We start from the raw sequence: 23159 nt of genomic DNA on the forward strand, positions 1-23159 counted from the left end.
TTGCGCACAAACACGTCCACGTCGCCGACGCCTACGTAGCACTTCGTGCCTTCTTTTAGCCCCGCCCCCCCCTCCCGATACGTTTTACGTAGCACTTCGTGCCTTCTTTTAGCCCCCCCCCCTCCCAATACGTTCCATTCATTGGCTACCACATTCTGATAAGCTCCCCCCTCCTCCTCAACTTGTAATTAAGGGCATGCATCTTGAATCCTTGCCTCACTTGATGCAGCAAATCTGGCTGTGACGGTCCCGGCTGTGACGGTCCCACCTGATGACGGAGACTTGTGTTGCCTCCGAAACGTCGTGATTTTTAATTTTTATTTTATTTTTATTTCATTTTTTACCTACGTGACTTTACCGAAAGAACTAAGAGTATGAATCCTTGCAGTTACGAAAGCTTCAAATCTAGAATTAGTTTGTTAAGTTGCAGCTGTGTAACTCTTTGGGAATAATAAAGCACAAGTAGCTTTACATTCACGTGTAAATTGTGAACTTGTGACCTACATTCCATCCATGGCACCTGTGTCGATTCATTCAAGGCGCTACAGATAGCAGATGGAAGCAGCTGTTTCTTTTTCTCACCCATGAAGCTTTCATTTTGCTGTCATGGATCGTATGTCACACAATCGACTGGCCAGTGTCATAGGGGAGAAGAACTGTACCTCACACAATACTCAACCAAACTCTTCATGGGAAAACATTACGTTAAGATTGTACACTTTTTATTTTATTGCCTGCAGTTCATTACGCAGCATTTGGATACACCACACCGTACTGCAGAGATGGAAGAACACAAACAAATTATTTCGTTAAAAAAACCTTGTAGGCTGCTTCCTTTGTTGGTTCGCTGCCAAGAATGAATTTGTCAATCTCATCTTTCCATTGGTTAATTTTATGACCTGTCTGTTTCAAGGACGTTGTGCAAGACTTTACTGGGCCTGTTGTGGCTATGCAGTTTTGTTTCTTGTTTAAAATCTTTGTCTATAATTAGTGTAAATCCTGTCTGTGTGTTTAGCTATGTAATTTACAAATTGATGCATGTGCTGCATGCCAATTTATCTGCTGATTTAGCATTTTTTATTTGGTGCTCAAAGATGTGTGTTCAATTCACATATATATCTATTCTTAGGTTTAATTTTACTTCGAACAATTGTTTATGAAGAAGAAGAAAAATGCCTTTTATAAGATATTGCATTTGTCATACTATACTCTATTGCACATATGTCTGCAGTACATATATTTTGAAAGTCATTCCAGGACAATATCTAATCTTGTTACTGTGCTGTTTGGGTTGTGGTTGGAACAAATCGAGTGCATCCTGCACTGCTGCCGATCGATGATGATTCATTAGATCCAGATCTTCCATTAGGCAAATTGGCCCTCAGCCTGATATACCTACATCTAGATATAAAGTCTCGTAATTATTATCAGTCATGTTGACATAGATTATTTGTCTAAAATACTGTATACTTAATCACCTCGTCTAAGACAGGAATATCTCATTTGGTCCCTCGACTTACAGTAAATCTAGATAATGATGTGCTAAATTAAAGCAAATACAGTACTGTACATGAGAAACATGCAATTTCTGAAGAAGAAATGCTGCACATTTTGTTTTAGGCAATCTTTGGAATGTGAACCAAAGAATAATTGTGTTTGGTTTGTCATAGCTTATTCTATGATCGTCTCTGAAGGCATACATGACAACAATAACTCAACACATTCGTCAATAACATTGCATTTAAAAGAAAAAGTATATTCTTCTTGGTTCTTTCGGTAAAGTCACGTAGAAGGGAAGTAATAAAATAATAAAAATAAAACATAATAAAAAAAAATAATTCTCACGACGTTTCGGCTACAACGCAAGCAGCCGTCTTCAGGTGAAGAATGAGACACTACCAAGCTAGGAGCTTATATATACGCGTTTCCACTCACTGGCATTGTATTCTCCGCAGGGAATGGATTCTTTGCTCCGCTGCAAGTTACCCCCCACGACTCACCCATTGACACGACGGTCAATTGTACAGTGTATAATAACAAATAGTATAACATTTATATGCTTAATACAATGTACAAAGTAATATATAGTATCGTAATTGTATAGTAAACATATAGCAGTGTGATACACATTAAGGTGGGTAGAATAATACATAGTGTTATATTAAAATGTTTTATAGCAATACAGTATATAATTTAATGTTGGGTTTATCTATGGCAGTATATAGTACGGTGTATGCTCGTGTGATGTAAGAGAATAAAGTTTAGATGGAAGCATATTATATAATTTTTACGACGTAGAATTGTAATGTATTACTTGCTGTGAGTAACTCAGCTTATTGTAGAGTATAGTAAGTACACTGATGGTGCTATGCAGTTTATACTTTAGTTTTTTATGTAGTTTATACTTTAGTTTTCTACGTGGTTGTTTAGTAACTGCAGCTACATACTATTAACATTCCTTTCCTTTGTTAATGCTACTCCGTACACCCTCCCTCGGTGCTGCTGATCCTGCATAATGCATGGGCATAATATGACTTTGAAACCCCCCCGCCCACCTCCTACGCATTTCCCATGAATATGCTAAATTCCTCTTCATATGCACATTCTTTTTGTTAAGGCGATATTCTTGCACCTCCAACCCAGCGTATATATAAGCTCCTAGCTTGGTAGTGTCTCATTCTTCACCTGAAGACGGCTGCTTGCGTTGTAGCCGAAACGTCGTGAGAATTTTTTTTTATTATGTTTTATTTTTATCATTTTATTACTTCCCTTCTACGTGACTTTACCGAAAGAACCAAGAAGATGAATCCCTGCAGTCACGAAAGCTTTAAATCGAAAAAGTATATTATGTGACGTTTTTTTCACAGCACATATAGTTACGTAAAATAAGCAATCACACGTAATTATTTAATTGGGTAAAGTTCATGCATTATGTATTAAGTACGTTGCTAACATTTTTTTTGAGTTTTGTGACAGAGGTTATATATACAGTGAGGGAAAAAAGTATTTGATCCCCTGCTGATTTTGTACGTTTGCCCACTGACAAATAAATTATCATATTATCAGTCTATAATTTTAATGGTAGGGTTATTTGAACAGTGAGAGACAGAATAACAACAACAAAATCCAGAAAACGCATGTCAAAAATGTTATAAATTGATTGGCATTTTAATGAGGGAAATCAGTATTTGACCGCTCTGCAAAACATGACTTAGTACTTGGTGGCAAAACCCTTGTTGGCAATCACAGAGGTCAGACGTTTCTTATAGTTGGCCACTAGGTTTGCACACATCTCAGGAGGGATTTTGTCCCACTCCTCTTTGCAGATTTTCTCTAGGTCATTAAGGTTTCGAGGCTGACGTTTGGAAACTCGAACCTTCAGCTCCCTCAGATTTTCTATGGGATTAAGGTCTGGAGACTGGCTAGGCCACTCCAGGACCTTAATGTGCTTCTTCTTGAGCCACGCCTTTGTTGCCTTGGCCGTGTGTTTTGGGTCATTGTCATACTGGAATACCCATCCACGACCCATTTTCAATGCCCTGGCTGAGGGAAGGAGGTTCTCACCCAAGATTTGACGGTACATAGCCCCGTCCATCGTCATTTTGATGCGGTGAAGTTGTCCTGTCCCCTTAGCAGAAAAACACCCCCAAAGCATAATGTTTCCACCTCCATGTTTGACGGTGGGGATGGTGTTCTTGTGGTCATAGGCAGCATTCCTCCTTCTCCAAAGACGGCGAGTTGAGTTGATGCCAAAGAGCTCCATTTTGGTCTCATCCGACCACAACACTTTCACCCAGTTGTCCTCTGAATCATTCAGATGTTCATTGGCAAACTTCAGACGGGCATATATATGTGCTTTCTTGAGCAGGTGGACCTTGCGGGCGCTGCAGGATATCAGTCCTTCACGGCGTAATGTGTTACCAACTGTTTTCTTGGTGACTATGGTCCCAGCTGCCTTGAGATCATTGACAAGATCCTCCCGTGTAGTTCTGGGCTGATTCCTCACCGTTCTCATGATCATTGCAACTCCACGAGGTGAGGTCTTGCATGGAGCCCCAGGCCGAGGGAGATTGACAGGTCTATTGTGTTTCTTCCATTTACGAATAATCACACCAACTATTGTCACCTTCTCACCAAGCTGCTTGGCGATGGTCTTGTAGCCCATTCCAGCCTTGTGTAGGTCTACAATATTGTCCCTGACATCCTTGGAGAGCTCTTTGGTCTTGGCCATAGTGGAGAGTTTGGAATCTGATTTGTTGCTTCTGTGAACAGGTGTCTTTTATACAGGTAACGAGCTGAGATTAGGAGCACACTCTTAAAGGGAGTGCTCCTAATCTCAGCTTGTTGATTTTGTACGTTTGCCCACTGACAAAAAAATGATCAGTTAATTAATTTTAATGGTAGGTTTATTTGAACAGTGAGAGACAGAATAACAACAAAAATCCAGAAAAACGCATTAAAAAATTTTATAAATTGGTTTGCATTTTAATGAGGGAAATAAGTATTTGACCCCCTCTCAATCAGAAAGATTTCTAGCTCCCAGGTGTCTTTCATACAGTTAACAAGCTGAGATCAGGAGCACTCCCTTTAAGAGGAGCACAGTTTAGGAGCACACTCTTAAAGGGAGTGCTCCTGATCTCAGCTTGTTAACTGTATGAAAGACACCTGGGAGCCAGAAATCTTTCTGATTGAGAGGGGGTCAAATACTTATTTCCCTCTTTAAAATGCAAATAAATTTATAACATTTTTGACATGCGTTTTTCTGGATTGTGTTGTTGTTATTCTGTCTCTCACTGTTCAAATAAACCTACCATTAAAATTATAGACTGATCATTTCTTTGTCAGTGGGCAAACGTACAAAATCAGCAGGGGATCAAATACTTTTTCCCTCACTGTATGTTTAGATTTACAACTGGTAAAATGCCATTCATCTAACAGATTAAAAAAACATCGTTGTAAGGTTTGACAGAAATCTTCTTCAATTTTCTCATAGCAAATTAGCCGAGAGGATGCCTTGATATAATTAGTGAACACTGTCATCTTCATTCGGACCTAAAGATTCACCAGTAATAGCTTAACGGTGGCTGCAACACAAATTACTTTCTGATTTACAGCACATGTAGCAAATGGTTTCAAAAAGACAGTAAACATTAAGCAGTATTAAATTGTGCAAAAGCCTACGTGCTTTTGCAACCAACATTATACAAAAGAGAGTTTTTTTTAAGTTAAATTCATGTAAAATCAATCAAATTATCTGGCATTCAGCATATCATAGAGTGCATACAGTGCCACACACCCACAACAGGCCTAGCTTTTCACGTTACTTAAGGGTTATAATATGGCGAATTTGTTCAACGCAGTGTTGCAGCAAATTTGTTCATCGCTTATTCCAAGTTTGTGATTAGCGAGTTAATGAATATGAATAGATACCCTTCAAGCTGGGAACTGAGCATTATGTTAATGTGCAAATACCACATGTATACAATGGATGTGGTTCCTTTAAAGCCAGTCTATGAATAGCTTTTGTGCAGAATTGATGCACAAGTGTGCCTTTTTAAAAGAATTATCACACTCTAAAAGGTACACTTATTTAAAAAATATATATTCACAGTCCAGTATTTGTATAAATAACATTTGCTAAGACATACATTGTACTTTAGCCTAAATACAGTGATATCTTATCGGCCATCGTACATTTATGCGCATCCAGCAGTGGCTTGACAAAGAGCTGAAAACATCATTTAAAGTAGAACCTCTCCTATCCGCAATGTGGGGGATGACCATCACAGATCCTGCTACGTTATCTGCATCTCCCCGCCCCCCCCACAAAAGATACAGATTACAGAGAATAGGAAGCATATGGACACGGATAGTAGTATTTTTGCCAGAGTCGTGTGTAAAATAGGGTCGCGGGCAAGATGAGTTGTTCTGTAAATCCATTCTCGTGTATGTCCTCATAAAGTCCACAAAATAAAGGCATGATTCACAACTGGCAGTATGAGCCACCTATGCACCCCCTGATAGAGAAGGCGGGGGCGGTGCCTCTTTGATTGACAGCCCAGGAGGAGCTCCGGGCCATCCCACGAGAGGGCAACACCGACGACGCGGCTCCTTCACGAACTATCTCGTGTGGATAGACAGGCATATTCGGAAAGAAGCAGTTACCCAGTTGCTTTGTTCACAGGCTGTGTGTAAATAAAAGTACAGACTACGCACCGCAATAGCCATCTTTTGTTTGGTTTGTTAGAGGCATTTCCACAGGGAGGTCTTGAGCGTGTTCCTCAATGTTAATCATCCAGAAGAGTTTGGTATGTATGTATGCTTTGATATATATCCAGTAGTGCTGAGCGTTGAATTGTTTGATTGTACTGTATTGTGTGACACGACCTCTGTGTGTAAGAGAGAGTGTGTATGTGCCGATTGAGCGTGTGGCGTGAGTCGCAATGCGAAATTGTGCTGAGTGTACAACCAGCTCACAGTCGTTTTCTTAAAGTCTCAAAGTCACTTTATTGTCAAGTGTGTTACATGCATGACATACAACACAGATGAAATTACAGTCCTCTCTCTTGGTCCCACGGTGCAACCAAGCAATTAAAAAATTAATCACAATTAACAGACATAAATAAACAATAAACAATCGGCGATCAACACAAGATAAATAATCAAAAATGTAATAAGCTTAAAATAAACAACAGTCAAGAATTTTTAAAATGTAAAATATTATTTAAATAAAGTATTTGAGTATCGTACGATGTTTGTCATGAGCTTGTTTTGAAAGGGTAGGAGAGAAACAGGTTTGACGACATAGAGGGATCCGTGTGGGCAATATACAGTGCCGAATATATGGATACTCAATACAGGTTGTTTTGGGTTAGATCGCGTAAATATGTGTCGTTAAACCCGCCACCACCCGACACAGCCAATTGGTAAGATTTGTCACGTAAACAGAACATGCAAATTCGTTACTAGTACAGCACACTGGTTGTGTATTGGAGAGCAAAGCCACAGCATTTAAAGTATGAGTACGACGTTTCGACAGTAATTTCAACTAGCTTAATCTTCGTTACTAGTGTTGTACTAGTAATGAATTGGCAAGTTCTTTTTACGCGACAAACCTTACTAATTTGCTGTGTCGGGTGGTGGCGGGTTCAACGACACATAGGCTCGGATAAGAAGATAAACTAAAAGACAAGATGCCGTTACCTTCTGCGACAAATGCACCTTATGGCGGTACCCCGGCTCTCGCACAATGTCCGTGATGCAGTCGTGTTTAGTCTGTGTTGATGGTCGGCGATGTGGCAATCGACTCATCTCGACGAGCTGTACTCAGGATGCACCACCACGGTGAAATACCGAGAGGCTTCAGGGTTTCAGCGCAATCGTCCTCGCTACGTTTCAACATCGCAAAGTAGCACCGATTTCGGATTGATTGGTACCCAAGTCACGGAGTTAAGTAACACCACTGGAAAAAATATTGTCCCAGAAATAAAGTATTTCATTGCCTCAGCCATTTAGTATTATTTGGTATCCCGGGGTACCGCCATGAGGATCAAATCCCCAACCCGAGTTTTTGTCCCGGAATCTGTGGTACTGAAGACTTTCTGTCGGTCCAAAACAGCAACAGTACGTATATGTGCATAGGATTGATGTATGCTTTGTTTATATATATTTCCTGCTATTTTTATATATTGAAATAGCCCAGGTGGAATTTGTATTACCGCCTGACAAGAGAGAAACTCCAAGCTGCATGTTATGTCTTTGCATTTGGAGGCTTGCCCCCTCTTTTCTCTTCGTGCCTGATGAAGACCGCTTGTGTTGCGATCGAAACGTCGTGGGTTTTTTGCTTTTATTTTCAATTTATTATTTAACATGTTTATTTAATTGAATTTTATTAGCTTTTATTTTCGATCTACGTGACTTTACTGAAAGAACCAAGAATATGTTACGTCTGTTATGCCTGGATTATTGGTCAGATGTGCAATGGGTTCGATTGAGGCACACACTCAACTTGGAGGCAACACTATTAACCCATAACAACCAACGGGCACGTTATACACAGGGTGGTGACCACCGTTCCTAATCTCACTAACACTCGGGGAGGGAACACTCCATAACGTGACCAGGGCAGGTTAACTGGCTGCCTGGGGTCACGGACGAAGGTCGGAGCCTGGAGGAGCGTTGATGGCATCGTCATCCCAGGGTCGAACAGCCCCGCTTTCTGTTCACGCCCAGCTTATAACCGCTGCGGCGTGGCTGGCTCCGCCCCAGGCCACGCCCCCCTTCTAGATCCTTCGGGAAAATCCGGGCCCCCAACCACGTGACCCCCAAGCTCCCCCCCTGGAACCCCTAGCCCCCCTTTATCGGGTCACGTGTCCTGTTGGGTTCATGCAGTGTCACGGCCTGACACGACCCCTGTGACACCCGCCTACAGCACCCATATCGAGCCAACACAGTAGTGACGTCATATGTCCCTACGCTCGTACAGTCCCGACAGTAGTGACGTCGTATGTCACCCATATCGAGCCAACACAGTAGTGACGTCATATGTCCCTACGCTCGTGCATTCCCGACAGTAGTGACGTCGTATGTCACCCATATCGAGCCAACACAGTAGTGACGTCATATGTCCCTACGCTCGTACAGTCGCGACACAGTAGTGACGTCGTATGTCACTCCAGATGCAAGATCATTTAAACGGAATTCAAGAACTAATCCCTGCTGGCATTAAAATTAGACTCAATTTACAAGAGCAAGTGTAACCAATACGTTGTTGTCCACATTCGCACACGAGAATACATCAATTGTGCATGATAACATGAGTGGGATACAATGTACAGGGTGGTCCCGATGTCTTGTGACCCCCCCCCCCCCCACCATTTAATTATCTAAAACGTAATATGTTGTATACCAATAGGTGTGAAAATATAAATCAATTAGCATAAGTACCCGGCGTTGCCCGGGTGAAAAATATATTTCTTAATAACCTTACATATATACACAGATGGGCTGCTACCCCTGCCCCCCCCAGCCACGATCTCCTCGGCCGCTGTGCAGTAATATGTACGGCTTATAGTGTGGTGGGGTGTCGAGGCCTAGTACCGTGCAGAGCCTCTGGCCTCGCCTAAATTGCCCACCCGGCTGAGGCTGGGTACGGGTGCCGTTCCCCCCCCCCCCCCCCCCGCGCTACAATAATACTGTCTAATCGCTATAATTTTATTATCTACCGACCCTATAATAGTAATTGCACACATTGGGGTGGGGGGGGGGGGAGTGAAGAGGACGTGAAACTTTGATTAATTTACCTCAGAGTCGCGTGTTAATGCGTGCGCATATTTTTAACGGGAATTAAAAATGACGTCCACCCCGCAGCGAATGCGTCGCTACCCGTTGCCAGGGGCAACCGCCGTGGAAAACCAAACGGACCAATCGTGTCTCGCAAATCCCTCACGTATCGTCCAATGAAACTGCGTATGGTCTGGCGACACACACACACACACACAGACAGACAGACCGACAGACAGACAGATTTGCGATTTTATATATATAGATAAGCAAAATAAAAAATGCACGGGGTCAATTAAATGCGGGGTCACACGACATCTGGACCATCGCCCTGTTTACATGGCCTACTCCACAGGGCCGCCTCAGTGCTGTGGATCTCTGAACAACCACCATTTGTTGACTGCTCTTGTTGTCCAATCAGGAAAGCAGCTTGCAGTGACTTCCAACTGTGGCAAACTGAAAGCGAAATATAACGGCCCTGTTATCACAGGGCAATGCGGTTATGCAAAGATCAATAGGCCACTGCAGCAGAACACTTTTGTTAGATGTGTGGATGGCGTTTATGCACCTGGGGGTAGCTCGGGTTCCTGTTTGTGTTGTAATGGGGAACTCAATGCCTCTTGCGCCCAGGAGACGAAGTTGTTATCCTTTATTTAATTGCCATTTACATGGAACAGTTTGCACATAGGGGCCGTCCATAAATGACGTCACGTACCTGGGGGGAGGGGGGGTCAGACATTTGTGATGATATGTGACGAGAGGGGGGGGGTTGAGAAATGAGACGTCACATCAAAATGCGCAACTTTAAATAAATATAGACAACACGTTCTACTCAATTAAATATACTTTTTAATAAATGTTTTCTCCTACAACATCAGAGTGCAGCGCCACATTAAATACGCACTACAATGACAATAGTTTAAAGGGATTTGAAGCATGTTTTATTTTTGGGGGGGGTGGGAGCAGAGCTTTGTGACGTCATATTTGAGGGGGAGTCTGACTTTCTGTGACGCCGCGTGACGAAGGGGGGGGTCCAAAATCGTGTGACGTCATTTATGGACGGCCCCATACTCAGTGTTGCAGCGTCAGTTGGGAATTGCCCCATGTAGGGTTTTAGAGCAGAGTGCACGGTTTAAGTGCTCTTATTGTATGAAAATATCTCGCCAATTTTCCCCTAAGCAAGTACTTTCTCGTGACCGTATCGAATGCCTCTTCAGTTAATCAAGAACATTGTGATGCTGCGTTTTCATTGGCGCGCAAGCCCAAACGACGAATACTCAACGCATTCGTCAATAACACTGCCCTAACGAGGAAAACGTAGTGTACATATAAATGCTGTAATGGGCGATATTTAGACGTGAAATATGAATGGCCGTTGTTAAAATCATCGCCGAGTGTATAAGTCAATAGCAACACTGCCTTAAAGTGGAGACAAAATATAGTAGGTGACGTTGTGGTAAAATGTGCCCCTTCATCCCTGCTATGTATAAGGCCCTGTTATTTGTTTTCCGCTCTAGGGAAATGTTGACAAACGTGTTGAGTTTGTTCCCTTTTCAGCTTCTATGCAAATGGGTATTTTAGTGTCACGCCTTGAGCAGGGAGGGGAATGCAGAGCGTGTGGAGGACGGGGTGCAACATGCCATCGCCAAAAATAGAATGTCCCCCTGGGGTTTTCAATAATGGGAGACAGCAGTGCAGTTTAACGAGTGCAGTGCGACTTTTACAATGCAATTGTATCATCATCATGGCTTGGCTTCGCGAACGAAGATCTAGGAAGGACATCCACGTCTTCTGCAAGCGCGCTGGTGGCTGACGAGGCCTATGCGGGACAAGCAGGTCCTGCCACAGCGGCTGCAAGTATAGGTCTGATCTGGGATGGGTGCTGAGGGATCCATGGTTCTTCCTCCTTCTCCTTTTCTCCTCCATACGGGCCCTGCGGGTATCTTCGAAGAAGGAGGTGGCCTGGTGGACTGTGTGCCGCCAGGAGTTTCGATCAGCTGCTTGTGTTGCCCACTGACGGTGATCGATGCAGCAAGCAGTGAGGGACTTCTTCAGGGAGTCTTTGTATCGCTTTCGTGGTGCCCCTATGTTGCGATGGCCAGAGGACAGTTCCCCATACATCACAATCTTAGGTAAGCGGTGGTTCTCCATCCTGGCGAATTGCCCTGCCCAACGAAGCTGTATCTTGAGGACCATGGCCTCGATGCTGATGACCTCCGCTGACTCGAGGACTTCAGTGTTGGCGACGAAGTCACTCCAGTGAATATTGAAGATTGTGCGGAGGCAGCGCTGATGGAAACGCTCGAGGAGACTCAGGTGACGACGGTACGTGACCCAGGACTCAGCGCCATACAGGAGAGTGGTCAGCAATACAGCTTTGTAGACGTTGATGTTCGTGTCTCTTTTAAGGTTGCTGTTGTTCCAGACACGTTTGTATAGTCTGCCGAATGCACTGTTTGCCTTGGCCAGCCTGTTGTCGACTTCGTTGTCGATCTTGGCGTCAGACGAGATCACGCACCCCAAGTAGCTGAACTGGTGGACAGCTTTCAGTTCTGTTTGTTCAATGAAGATGTTTGGTGGATGATGCTCCTCATCGGGAGCGGGCTGATGAAGAACTTCAGTCTTCCTCAGGCTACGACTACAACACATCCATGTATTTTTCCCCCGATAAACTAATTACACTAATAACGTGATGTATTATACGTTCTACTAAATCTTGATATTGTTGTAATTAATGGAATTTGTAATGTGCAATTGTATTAAGGGACTGTGTTGTTGTCTGTGGATTGGGACTGTTGTTGTTTTTCTGCCTCACCCAAGCTTGCATGTATTGTTGAAAAATCGGCAGAAATGTATCTACTCTTGCGATTTGTACGTACTTCCATACTTATTTTCCACGTATTAATGACTTGCTTACCCATACATAATTTGCACTCCTATCGGTTTTTGTATTGTGTTAACTTTCTGACCTGCCCCTCCTGGACATCTGTGAAAAGAGCTTCGTAGCTCATCGAATTCCTTCAGTCTAAATACAGATTAATAAATAACATCTATAAGTACATATACAGTAAATGCTATGAAGCAAAATCCAATAAACTTTTGGATCCATAATAGAGGTTTTTGGGGTTAGATCACGTAAATATGTAGCGTCGGGAATGCACATTGTATACCGTCCGTATATACACTTACCTGCAGTTGCGGGCACAGGCCCATAGGGGGTGGCACCCTGAGCTGCGGAAGGCCAGGGAGAGCCGGACCATTGAGGGGGCAGGTTCGCCCCCCCCCCACCCAGACCCCAGGTAAGGGGTTTGGGGGTTCTTCCAGAGTCCCCTGGAAGGTTCCAGAGAGGGGGCGGTACCAGGGGCGGAGAGTCCCTGGGAGGTGTATGAAAGGGGCACCTCAAGCACAGCTCGGAGCAGTGTTCTGAAGACGAAGAAGGAAGACCAGCCTAGCTAGGACCCTGGAACCCCGGGACCCAACATCCTTGTAAGGGCCGGGGCCGCGCGCGGACCAGTGGTCAGGACCTGTACCTTGGCTGGGTCGGGTCAGAGTATCTCCCTAGCTAGGACCCTGGGACCTCGAGCCCAACATCCTTCTAAGGGCCGGGCCGAGCTCAGACCAGTTGTCAGGACCCGTACCTTGGCTGGGTCGGGTCAGTTAGCCTCCCCTAGGGCACAGATAGCCTGAGGGCTGAGAGCCAGGTTAACCCAGTGTGAGGGCACGCTAGCCCGGAGGCTGAACCTCCATAGATAGTGGGAGTTAAGGGGAGTCTTGTTAAAGTTTATAAATAAACCATGTTGCCTCTAAGACAACGTCTCCATTCTCCATGAAACCCACTACGAATATATAAATGTGTTGTTAAAACCCGCAACCATCCGACACAGCCAACTTGTAAGGGTTGTCACGTAAACAGAACATGCCAATTCGTCACTCGTACAGCACACCGGTGTGTTGGAGAGCCAAGCCACAACATTTACAATCTGAGTAAGACGTTTCGCCAGTAATTACAACTAGCTTCATCAAGCGACAGCCAGATTTGTTGAGAAGTCCAACTGTTTCGTTCCTTATATAGAGGCGTAGATATGGTTACCACACTTCTGTGCTCTTGCGCTAAGTGGGGAGGGATTAATGAGTCAACGTACATTATGCCTGTGCATTATGCGAACCCTTTGATCTTGACCTTCCTGTCCATTGTGTGTAGTATGGTGCCCTTCATATTCATGGAATTAAATAATGTATTATTTGATGATTCGCTTCCACGTTGCACTAAGGCGGTAGCTATCTGAACAGTTAAAATTATTTTTATTTCTTTCATTTTCGATAGATTATCTAATTAGTGTTGGCCAGTAAGTAGGTAGTTATGCACAGAGCTTCAACATCAAAATCAATTGAGTGTCCTTGTTGGCACGCATGTTTTGCTACTGCTGACAGTTGTATTTGAGAGTATTTAATATTTCTCTGATGTTATTTTAGTCTTGTGCTGATCATTCGTCCTGTTTGCTCAACGTAACATTTGCCACATGTGCAGTTAATCCTGTACACAGCTTCTGTTGATAGCTTCGGTAATACATATTTTGTACCAGATATAAATTTCTGTATTTTATGTACCGTGCCATATCTGACTCGGATGTTTTGTTTTACCAAACATAATGCTAGTTTTCATCAGTTACTCCCGCAATGTACGATATTTTGATCATTTTAATTACTTGTGCAGTTTCAATGCTCGTGTTATTTGATTTGGTTTTGGCATTCTATGCCCTGTTGATTTGTGCATAATTGTAACTGTTCAATTGCAGTGCTTGTTTAACATGCTGAATTTCACTTCTCAGATTGTCACCATCTGACACTTTTTTAGCTCATGAATGAGCATCTTGATAAGAGAAGATTTCTGTATGGGGTGATGGTGTGACTCTGCATTCAGATAGGCGTCAGTATGCGTTTTCTTCTTGGTTATTTCACCATTTAGACCCCATCCGACCAGAATATCTAGAAATTGTAGACTTTTGTCAGCTTCATCTTCCATGGTGAACTGGATGGATGGGTTTTGCAAGTTGATATGATTTAGAAATGCGTACAGTTTATCTTTGCCATGTGGCCAGACCACTAATGTGTCATCCACATATCTAAATCAAGCAAAGGGTTTGTGTGCTTGAAGCTATTGCTTTTGTTTCAAAATATTCCATGTATAAATTCGCTATTACAAGAGACAAAGGAGAGCCCATTGCTGCCCCTTCCTTTTGTTTATAGAAGTCACCTTTCGAATAGGTTTTCCCCTTTTTTCTGGCAATAAACAGGTGTTGAGATGTTAAAACACCAAACTGAAACCTTTTACAAGGAATCATGTCTGCATTAACCACAATACTTGTGGTCAGAATGCAAACAAAACCATACTCTGATAATATATGCATTAGGGGCTTTGGGCCTTCCAAGGCGGACGAGCCCAACTCGCCTGGAGGCCCAGCATCGTGGACTCGCTCAAAGACTCGATTTGCATGATCCCCGCACAGTGCACACTCCCACACCGTCATGGGTTGTTGCACTCGCATGAGTCGTGGCAAGTATTTGGCTGATCCTGCTCGCCATCGAGCTCACAGGCGTTGTTACACGTTGTGGGTGGGAGATGTTGATTGTGGGGATCTTGTATGACGCGATTGTTGGGTTCTTAATTGTTTTGGCTTTCGTGTGTTTTTTTTATCTCGGTGTATATATTGTACAGTTGGGGTTGGGACATTTATTGCGCTGTTGTGTTATTGTTGGAGCACACTTGCTTGTTGTTTTTTTTATGTATGTCCGTCGGTTGCTTTCTTGCGGGGGAGTTGGCAGCCGGGACGGCTGGATGCTACGGAGGGGGGGGGGGGTGAGAGGAAGGTTATTGACTCAGCAATAATTGGAAAGATGTCATCAACCACTTTGGGTCATGACTTGACAGCCAGCTATGGCTGCAGGGTTTTGGTAGTACATGTTGTTTATGTCATTTTTTGTGAAAATTCTGTCAGTTCCTATGATCACAGTTTCATTGCTTTCATAGCTTTATTTTGGTGAGTTCGAAAAGTTTATTCGTTTAGCCTTGTTTGTTTGTTGTGGTACGGAGTAAGACTGATGGCCTTAATCTAAGTTGTCTTGTAGTTGTTGTTGTTTGACTTGCATCCCACTGGGATTTCTGCACACAGCGTTGGTGTACGGTGCTTTTTCTGCAATATTTTGCTGTCTTTTCTTGGATTTTCTGTTTGCACTTAGTCACATATTCACTTTAAGATGTTTACTTGTTCATGTTTTTGTTTTTTGTTTGTTGCGGTTGGACCCGATTCAAGAGCCGAATGGCTCACACCTAATAAATGAACTTGAACTTGACTTGTGTTTACTTGTCGATCAACCTCCACTGTCACCAGAGTGATGTGGGGAGCGCGGTGCAGGGATTTTTGTTGCTGCATTGGCATTCTACCGCATTAGCATTGTTGCTGCATTGGCACTCGTGGAACACCGATGTTCTTGGTGCTGTTGATAGCTACATTGGCATTGTTGCATTGGCATTCGTGGCACCACCCATACTCCTGGTGCTGTTGATACACTTGGGCTACGCCCATTCCCAAACCTTTATAAACAGCTAGCCTTTAGAGGCTGACTCCTTTGCGTGATGACGACCGCTTGTGTTGCGATCGAAACGTCGTGATATTTTTATTCACTTTATTTTTTTTATTTCTATCTTCTTGACTTTACTGAAAGAACCATAGAATAGTTGTAATTACTGGCGAAACGTCGTACTCAGATTGTAAATGTTGTGGCTTGACTCTCCAACACACCGGTGTGTTGTGCTCGTGACGAATTGGCATGTTCGGCTCACGTGACAACCCTTACTAGATGGCTGTGTCGGATGGTGGCGGGTTTTAACGACACATTTATATATTTACGCTATCTAACCCAAAAAACCTATTTCGGATATTGGTCGCGAAAGCCTACTACGTGTTAAACAAACTTAACACATTAAAACATTGCAATATGTTCTTTGAGTCTTTTTTTTGCAAATAATTTGGAAACCTTATTAGAGCCTTTGCCACAAGTTGGTAAAATACAATACAAAATCATAAAATAGGACTTCCATTACAATACTGTATTACAATTATGGTCCAGTAGTTAACACACTTTTCTGAAGTTATTTGTTTTTTTGGAACAAATACGCTTAAATGTGTGGCTTGCTAAAATTTTAACAATTTAACAAATGCAGATTCCCTGTGAAACACATTTTTGTGATACTGCATTGGCAGTGGTGCATAAGCACAACAAAAAACCCCTCGATAACACAATTTGAATAGAAATGTGCTATTAAGTAGTGCCATTATACCTTAAACGTAGCCTGCATTTGTTTCCTTTTAGGGTAGTTTTTTTTACGAATGTATTCACTTACTGTTTCATATAAAGGCATCCCATATCATGCCATCGCAGATGACAGAATTGTTTTTAGATTGGAAGGCCATAAGTTAAATAGAGATGCTTTCCAATGATTTTGCTGTTAACTAGAACATGTGCTTTTAATGATGGGGCTAAAAGCATTCGAGTCAATCCTGCTCAAGACTTGGATTTTCTGTGTGGTATTTAAATGCATGTTCGTATCATTAACCTGATGCTTAAATTGATATTGTTCATGCAGTTTTACATATGAACCTTATGGCGGGACCCTGGGGTCTCATAAGCCCCCGGCTCTCGCATAAACATCTTATAATGTAAACAAAAACTTTGCTCTTTTTCACCAATGGGTTTGAAGGATGGTGGCAAGTGTTGTCTTGTTAAACTATGCCTTTAAAACTGAAAACTACTTACCTGCAGTACCTCTATTTAAATAAACTATCGAAAAAATAATTGACACCCCTCTGTCAATCATCGTGTTTCTCAGTGTGGATGTGTGAACACACTTTGTAAACAGTAAATAGTACGCGTTTTCAATGCGCTGTTCATATTATAACAAGCGTTTATACCAATGTTACTCTACAGAGTAGTGGGTCGTCGTTCTTATCCGCATTGATATTTGGGGACTATGGCTTAACCGCAAAAAAAAACCTATCAGCACAGATGCATACGGACAAGAGAAGTATCAAACAGGAGGAATTAACGGTGCAACGTATCTCATCAGTTAAATATCTGCAGGTAATAGGATTGTCATCGATTGATCCTGGCTGCAGACATTGGTAGGTCACAATAATGAAGATAACAGAGCAGTTTCACTGTATTATGCTTACCGTTATGACAAATATAGGACTTAAGTCGCAGAGGTGTGGACTCGAGTCATGTGACTTGGACTCGAGTCAGACTCGAGTCATGAATTTGATGACTTCAGACTCGACTTGGACTTGCATAACAATGACTTTGTCCCACCTCTGAGGTGTGGACTCGAGTCATGTGACTTGGACTCGAGTCAGACTCGAGTCATGAATTTGATGACTTCAGACTCGACTTGGACTTGCATAACAATGACATTATCCCACCTCTGTTAAGTCGTGTAGGCAGTTTGAGCAGCTTTGGATAAGACTTATGATCCTGCCCATCCACGAGCATGGAGTGCATTTGCTTGTTCAGCTCTTCTGCGCATTCGTCCTTGCAGCGCTTGGACGACATGACAACAGAATGATCCGCGCCAGGTGGGGCGCGGCGTTTATGTGCGTGGTGGGACGGAGTTGCCAAAATGTTATTTATTAATTACGATTTTGACTTCTGTTTATTCGGGTCCCCGGGGTCCCTCCATAAGGTTCATATGTTCAATTAATGTCTCCATTGGAGCCACCTTTATGGATGTTATTTTTTTTGTTCTTAAGGGACACAACAGTTATTGATGCTATATCTCACTTGGTTTTAGCTTCAGTTATGTCACCGTGGTTTTCAGGCAGTTTTTTTTGTTATCAAGTTTCTTATATTCTATTTAGCAGTGTGTGCCCAAATGTACATGTGGCTTGCTTTGTGTTTGTTCAAGTGATACCAGATAAAATGTGAAACGTATGCTTCACTGCAAACTGGTGGCATCCGTTCTAAAAGCCATGGTATATGTGCAGGCCTTGTCTTACTTTGTAGCTGTAGTAACTGCATTTTTTTGGCCTGCAAAATTACAAAATTAAGACGTAATTCCAGCGGATAATGTTTGCTGTCTGATGGATGCACAGGACATGCAAACTTGCACCTAAAACGAGAGAGGCATGATAGAATCCATCCCAGCACCTACAATAATTATTCAAATCACAGTTCCTGAGCACAGACCCATATGTCAAAAATGTCAAGCAGCCAGCAATGCAGGTGTAATAAAATATAAGTGAGTTCGTTTCTTAAATTAAGCAAGGTTATAAGAACGATGGGATGGGATGGAATTCCATAGCACTTAGTATGCAACATATTCCAGTTAGGTATTGGCAGATTTCACATCTTCATGCATGTTTTTGTTTCGTCACTGCAGATCTTGATGTGAACGATCACGAGGTGCAGCAGGCCAACGTGCAGGGCTTTGTGGGCTGGCTGTCTCGTGTTCAGTTTAACTCTGCTGCTCCACTCAAGGCTGCCCTGAGGCAGCGATCGCTGGACTCCTCTTCGCCTGCTCCCTTCGCCTCCCCAGTGTTTGTGCAAGGGTGGCTGGTGGAGTCCACCTGCATGGCATTACCCATGACCACCGTGCCCCCCACCACTAGCACGGACCTCTGGTCTCTGCCGGGTAGGCGCCTTTACCCTTGTAATGTGCTAGTGTAGCACACTCGCCTCTAAGCTCTCCAACCTTGGTTGTGCTCGCAGGATACTTTGATGGACAGCTTGATGACTGTCACCCCCCCCCCCAACCACAAAACATACTTATTTAAAGATCATGTTATACAAATCGTGCAATCCCAGCTTTGTAGATTTTCAGAATTACTACTGTAAAGCAATTATCACAACTTTACATTTAAAGCCAATTTTGATGTAATCAATATCAAAATTGCTGTGTTGATGTCAGTTTATGTTGTTTAATAGGCATATACAGTGTCTCGTTCGGCAGAGGTATGTTTAGCTTGGTTGTGATTGGCTTTAAAACCGAAATGCTCCTTATTTTTATTTCACTTTTAAATTTACAAGAGTAATAACCAAAATTAAATCTTGCTGCGCTTGCTAATGTATTCCACCCTGATTATAAGCATTTTAAATGTGTAATATAATAAATTATTTAACACACATGAAACACAATGAAAGCATACTACTTAGGATATTCACCTACTAGTTCATGAAGCCTGTCTTCGCCAGGGAAACTTTTCAATAAATATAATTAACCTTATATGATTTTTTACAAATTTTATCTACGATCAGACACTACTAACAACTCCAAAAATTAGTATTTTTCCGCAAAAAAATAACAAAAATTGACGACCATCGTGAGGTGCTAAATTTTTAGATTTCGTAATTTTTGTATTAGTTAGAATAACAAATATTGAATGTAATACTCTCATGAGGGGCAGCTCCTGTCTTTTCCAGTTTTCGAATTATTCAGATTTGAACATCATAAAATGCTATTTTTTTCGTTCAAACCGGCTTGAATCCAAAATATCTCAAAAACAATAAACGATAGAACCAATGGTTTTCGCTTTAATTATATTTGCTGCTTAATGCTCTATCAAACTTAAAAAAACGCAATCTTATATTTTAAACGGTTTTTAAATGACATGTACAAACATGTTTACGGAGCAATTAAAATCGAGATTTGGGGGCCTTAAAGTGAAAAACTTCGGATTTTCAGATTTTTCCTATTGTGTCCTAAAAGCTACCTATGTACAAAATTTAAGCTTTATACCTTGTCGGGAAGTACCCTAGAGGTTTTTGAGACATACAGATTAAGGTCTTTATTTATCTAGATTATTTAACCAAATTGTTGGCGAGACGTTAAATACCATGCCTGGTATGCAGGAGGTCGTGGGTTCAATCCCGACCCTGACGCTTGTTTATTTGGAGTTTGCAGATTCTTCCTGTGGCCGCGTGGATTTTTTTCCAGGTCCTCCGGTTTTTCCTTCCCCATTTAGAAACATGCTTTTGGAGTATTTGGCTGCAATAAATGTCCAGGTGATAAGCCACTTCGTGGAGCTATCATTTCTGACCAGGTCGCTTCTAAAAAAAAGCTATATACAGTGAGGGAAAAAAGTATTTAATCCCCTGCTGATTTTATACGTTTGCCCACTGACAAAGAAATGATCAGTCTATAATTTTAATGGTAGGTTTATTTGAACAGTGTTCCTTACGTTTCCATTCTGTCATCAGTCTTGTATCTGTTGTCATCCTTCAAACAATGCGTTCTGTCAAAGCCCACTTGCATTTCTTAAGTCAACATGATGCCTTGAATCTGCTCTCTATCCCCCCATGTGTTTCTTTTTCTGTCTCTTGTCATGTGGTTTGCCCTCGTAAAAAAATGGTTAATTTCTTCATACATTTGGTCTACTTCTGCGTCTTCATGGTGTGTTGTTGTAGCCTTTATTTGCATTATCTCTAACTTTCAGCACAAAGTATGACGGTATTTTTCATTCCAAATTTGGCATGTTCTTTCACTTTTCCTTATGATTCAGTGACAACTTCATTTGTGTCAGGAGGAGATGGGAAACCCCAGAGCAGCCCCATCAGCAGCAACACGGCCATTGTTGGTGGTAAGGCTTCAGACACTCGTACATAGGCACAAAAACAAGGAGGATCTCACATATCAGCAGCTTAGACTGCGGTACGCATACCATTTTGTGGTGCACTGTCTTTTTTGTGCTGATAGCTGCCGTCAAATTGTTTTCACTTTTCTTCTGCTTTTTTTTACAAAGGAGTCATTGCCATGTCCATCCTGGTGATCCTGTGCATGCTCGTGGGCATCGGCCGGTACCTGTTTCACCACAAAGGCACCTATCGCACAAACGAAGCCAAAGGCCTGGAGGCTGCCTCTGCAACGCTGCAGAGTGAAGACTCCAATTTCCCGGAGAGCCTCGATGAGAGTAGGAAGGAGTACCTAATTTGACGAACACTGACTCTCATTCTAGATTTGAAGTTTTCGTGACTGCTAGGATCCATACTCTTTGGTTCTTTCGATAAAGTCACATAGGTAAAAATAAAATAAAATATAAAATAAAAATAACTAAATCACGACCTTTCGGAAGGCAACACAAGCTTCAGTCATCAGGTGGGACAACCACAGAATTTTTTTTTTACTGTAGTGGGCAGAGAGAGGATGTTATTAATATGATAATATCCTAATTGCCTCGGGGCTACAGTAAATAACAGCTGAACCCCCACCCCCGACTCGATACGGCACCCCCCCCCCCTGCATCCCTCCTCCCTGGCTCTTACCCGAAATAATCACTTGTCACATACAGCTCTCTCTGCTCACTACAGTAAAAAAAATTGTTGTGGTTGTCCCACCTGATGACGAAAGCTTGTGTTGCCTTCGAAACGTCGTGATTTAGTTATTTTTTATTTTATTTTTACCTACGTGACTTTACCGAAAGAACCAGAGTACTGACTCTCATTCAACTTCTCCCCTTCCACCAACTGTATTGTCCCTATGATGGCTTTCGTGTCACCCACTCAACCACATGCAGTTTCCCTTCTCTCTTGACACTCTGCACTCTGCACCTCCATCTCCGTGGCATTCTTTTCCCTTTGCTAAGGATATTAACTGTGTATTAAAATGAAGTGCTATTGTGCTTTTCTCATGAGATTTTGAGCAAATGTTTACTGTAATTTCTGAAATGTCCCCAAATGCATTTTGTTATTATAATGTTATCTAGTAATAAATAAACAATATTTGTTCATCAGACATTGCACACATTGTTTTTGCATATCACAGATAATCACAGATCCACCAGAACATGAAAACATTTTCGCTTGCTTCATATATGTGTATCACTTAAAGGCCTCAATAAAAAATCAGACATTTTGCTCCTGTTGTACCAATACCACGAAACCGATTTTCCTCTATAAGATGCCATCATCACCGTTGGAAGTTGTAGATCTATATCCACAAAATGATAGTTTGTAATGTGTAACCTTAAAAGTGTTACGTTCGAGGATCCTTTTAACTTGCGTATAAAGTATATATTTTAATCTCAAATAGGTCATAACAAGGTTCATACAATCAAAAATAATATTTTAGCTACTAAAGGTTGTAGAATAACTTGTTTTGTGTGTTTAATCACGATTTATTTTTAATCACACACCAACCTAATCTGGTTTATGCCAATCTATTTTTACATCCATTGCATTCAATATATGAAGTAAGATTTGTATTATGCAGAAATTAGGTTTATTTTGACCATTCACCTCACCTCTTCCTGTAATATTACTGCACAAGCAGCAGATATTCATGGTGAACACAGATCAGGTATTCATGGTGAATACAGATTTTGTCGAAAATATGGGTGAGAAAAATTGCCATTTTAACGAAGTCTTGGGTCTGGTTATAATTTTTATTACATGGTTTCTTATCGTTAATATCAGCAACTGCAGATTCAGGGTTTTAATTGCAACTAATCGAACAATAAAACAATACTTTCCAAAAACATTGCGATCACTAAAATAACTGGACCCATGACTCAGGATCTTCGTTGGTATAGCCTTAAATATTTGCTTTTTATTTAGTAGAATTGTCCAATTGCTTTAAGACAAGTTATGTACTTAAATCTGCTATCTGCTGCTGACTTTTAGTCATTCATTTTCATAATTAAATGTTGGACGGCACAAGAGGTGTGGTTGTTGCACTTTTGTTGAGTATACACGAATACATTTAAACAGACATGTTTAAATGAAAAATGCATACGCAGTCGTGTAATGGGTGCTCATGAATAATTAAAATAACAGGATTTACCATGCATCATCTGAAAAGCATGTTTACATCAACTTAATTTGTTTCGAAG

At 41.9% G+C, this 23159-nt stretch overlaps 1 protein-coding gene across 3 annotated transcripts; it reads left to right on the forward strand.

The window, feature by feature from the left end:
* Nucleotides 1-6073: 6073 nt before the first annotated feature.
* On the forward strand, nt 6074-22855 carry LOC133344970 (glycophorin-C-like). Of its 3 annotated transcripts, none has more exons than XM_061555300.1 (4): nt 6074-6308; nt 18716-18967; nt 20835-20912; nt 21075-22855. In XM_061555300.1, the coding sequence occupies exons 2-4, from the start codon at nt 18907-18909 to the stop codon at nt 21263-21265; spliced, it is 330 nt and encodes a 109-aa protein (XP_061411284.1). In that variant the 5' UTR covers nt 6074-6308; nt 18716-18906; the 3' UTR covers nt 21266-22855. The 3 variants fall into 3 exon arrangements, with proteins under 3 accessions (XP_061411284.1, XP_061411285.1, XP_061411286.1); XM_061555301.1 differs by lacking the exon at nt 6074-6308 and adding an exon at nt 10913-11607; XM_061555302.1 differs by lacking the exon at nt 6074-6308 and adding an exon at nt 12721-12768.
* Nucleotides 22856-23159: the final 304 nt, after the last annotated feature.

Source organism: Lethenteron reissneri, chromosome 21 (genome assembly GCF_015708825.2).
Source record: "Lethenteron reissneri isolate LAM-NWPU_2019-01 chromosome 21, ASM1570882v1, whole genome shotgun sequence".
Taxonomy (NCBI): domain Eukaryota; kingdom Metazoa; phylum Chordata; class Hyperoartia; order Petromyzontiformes; family Petromyzontidae; genus Lethenteron; species Lethenteron reissneri.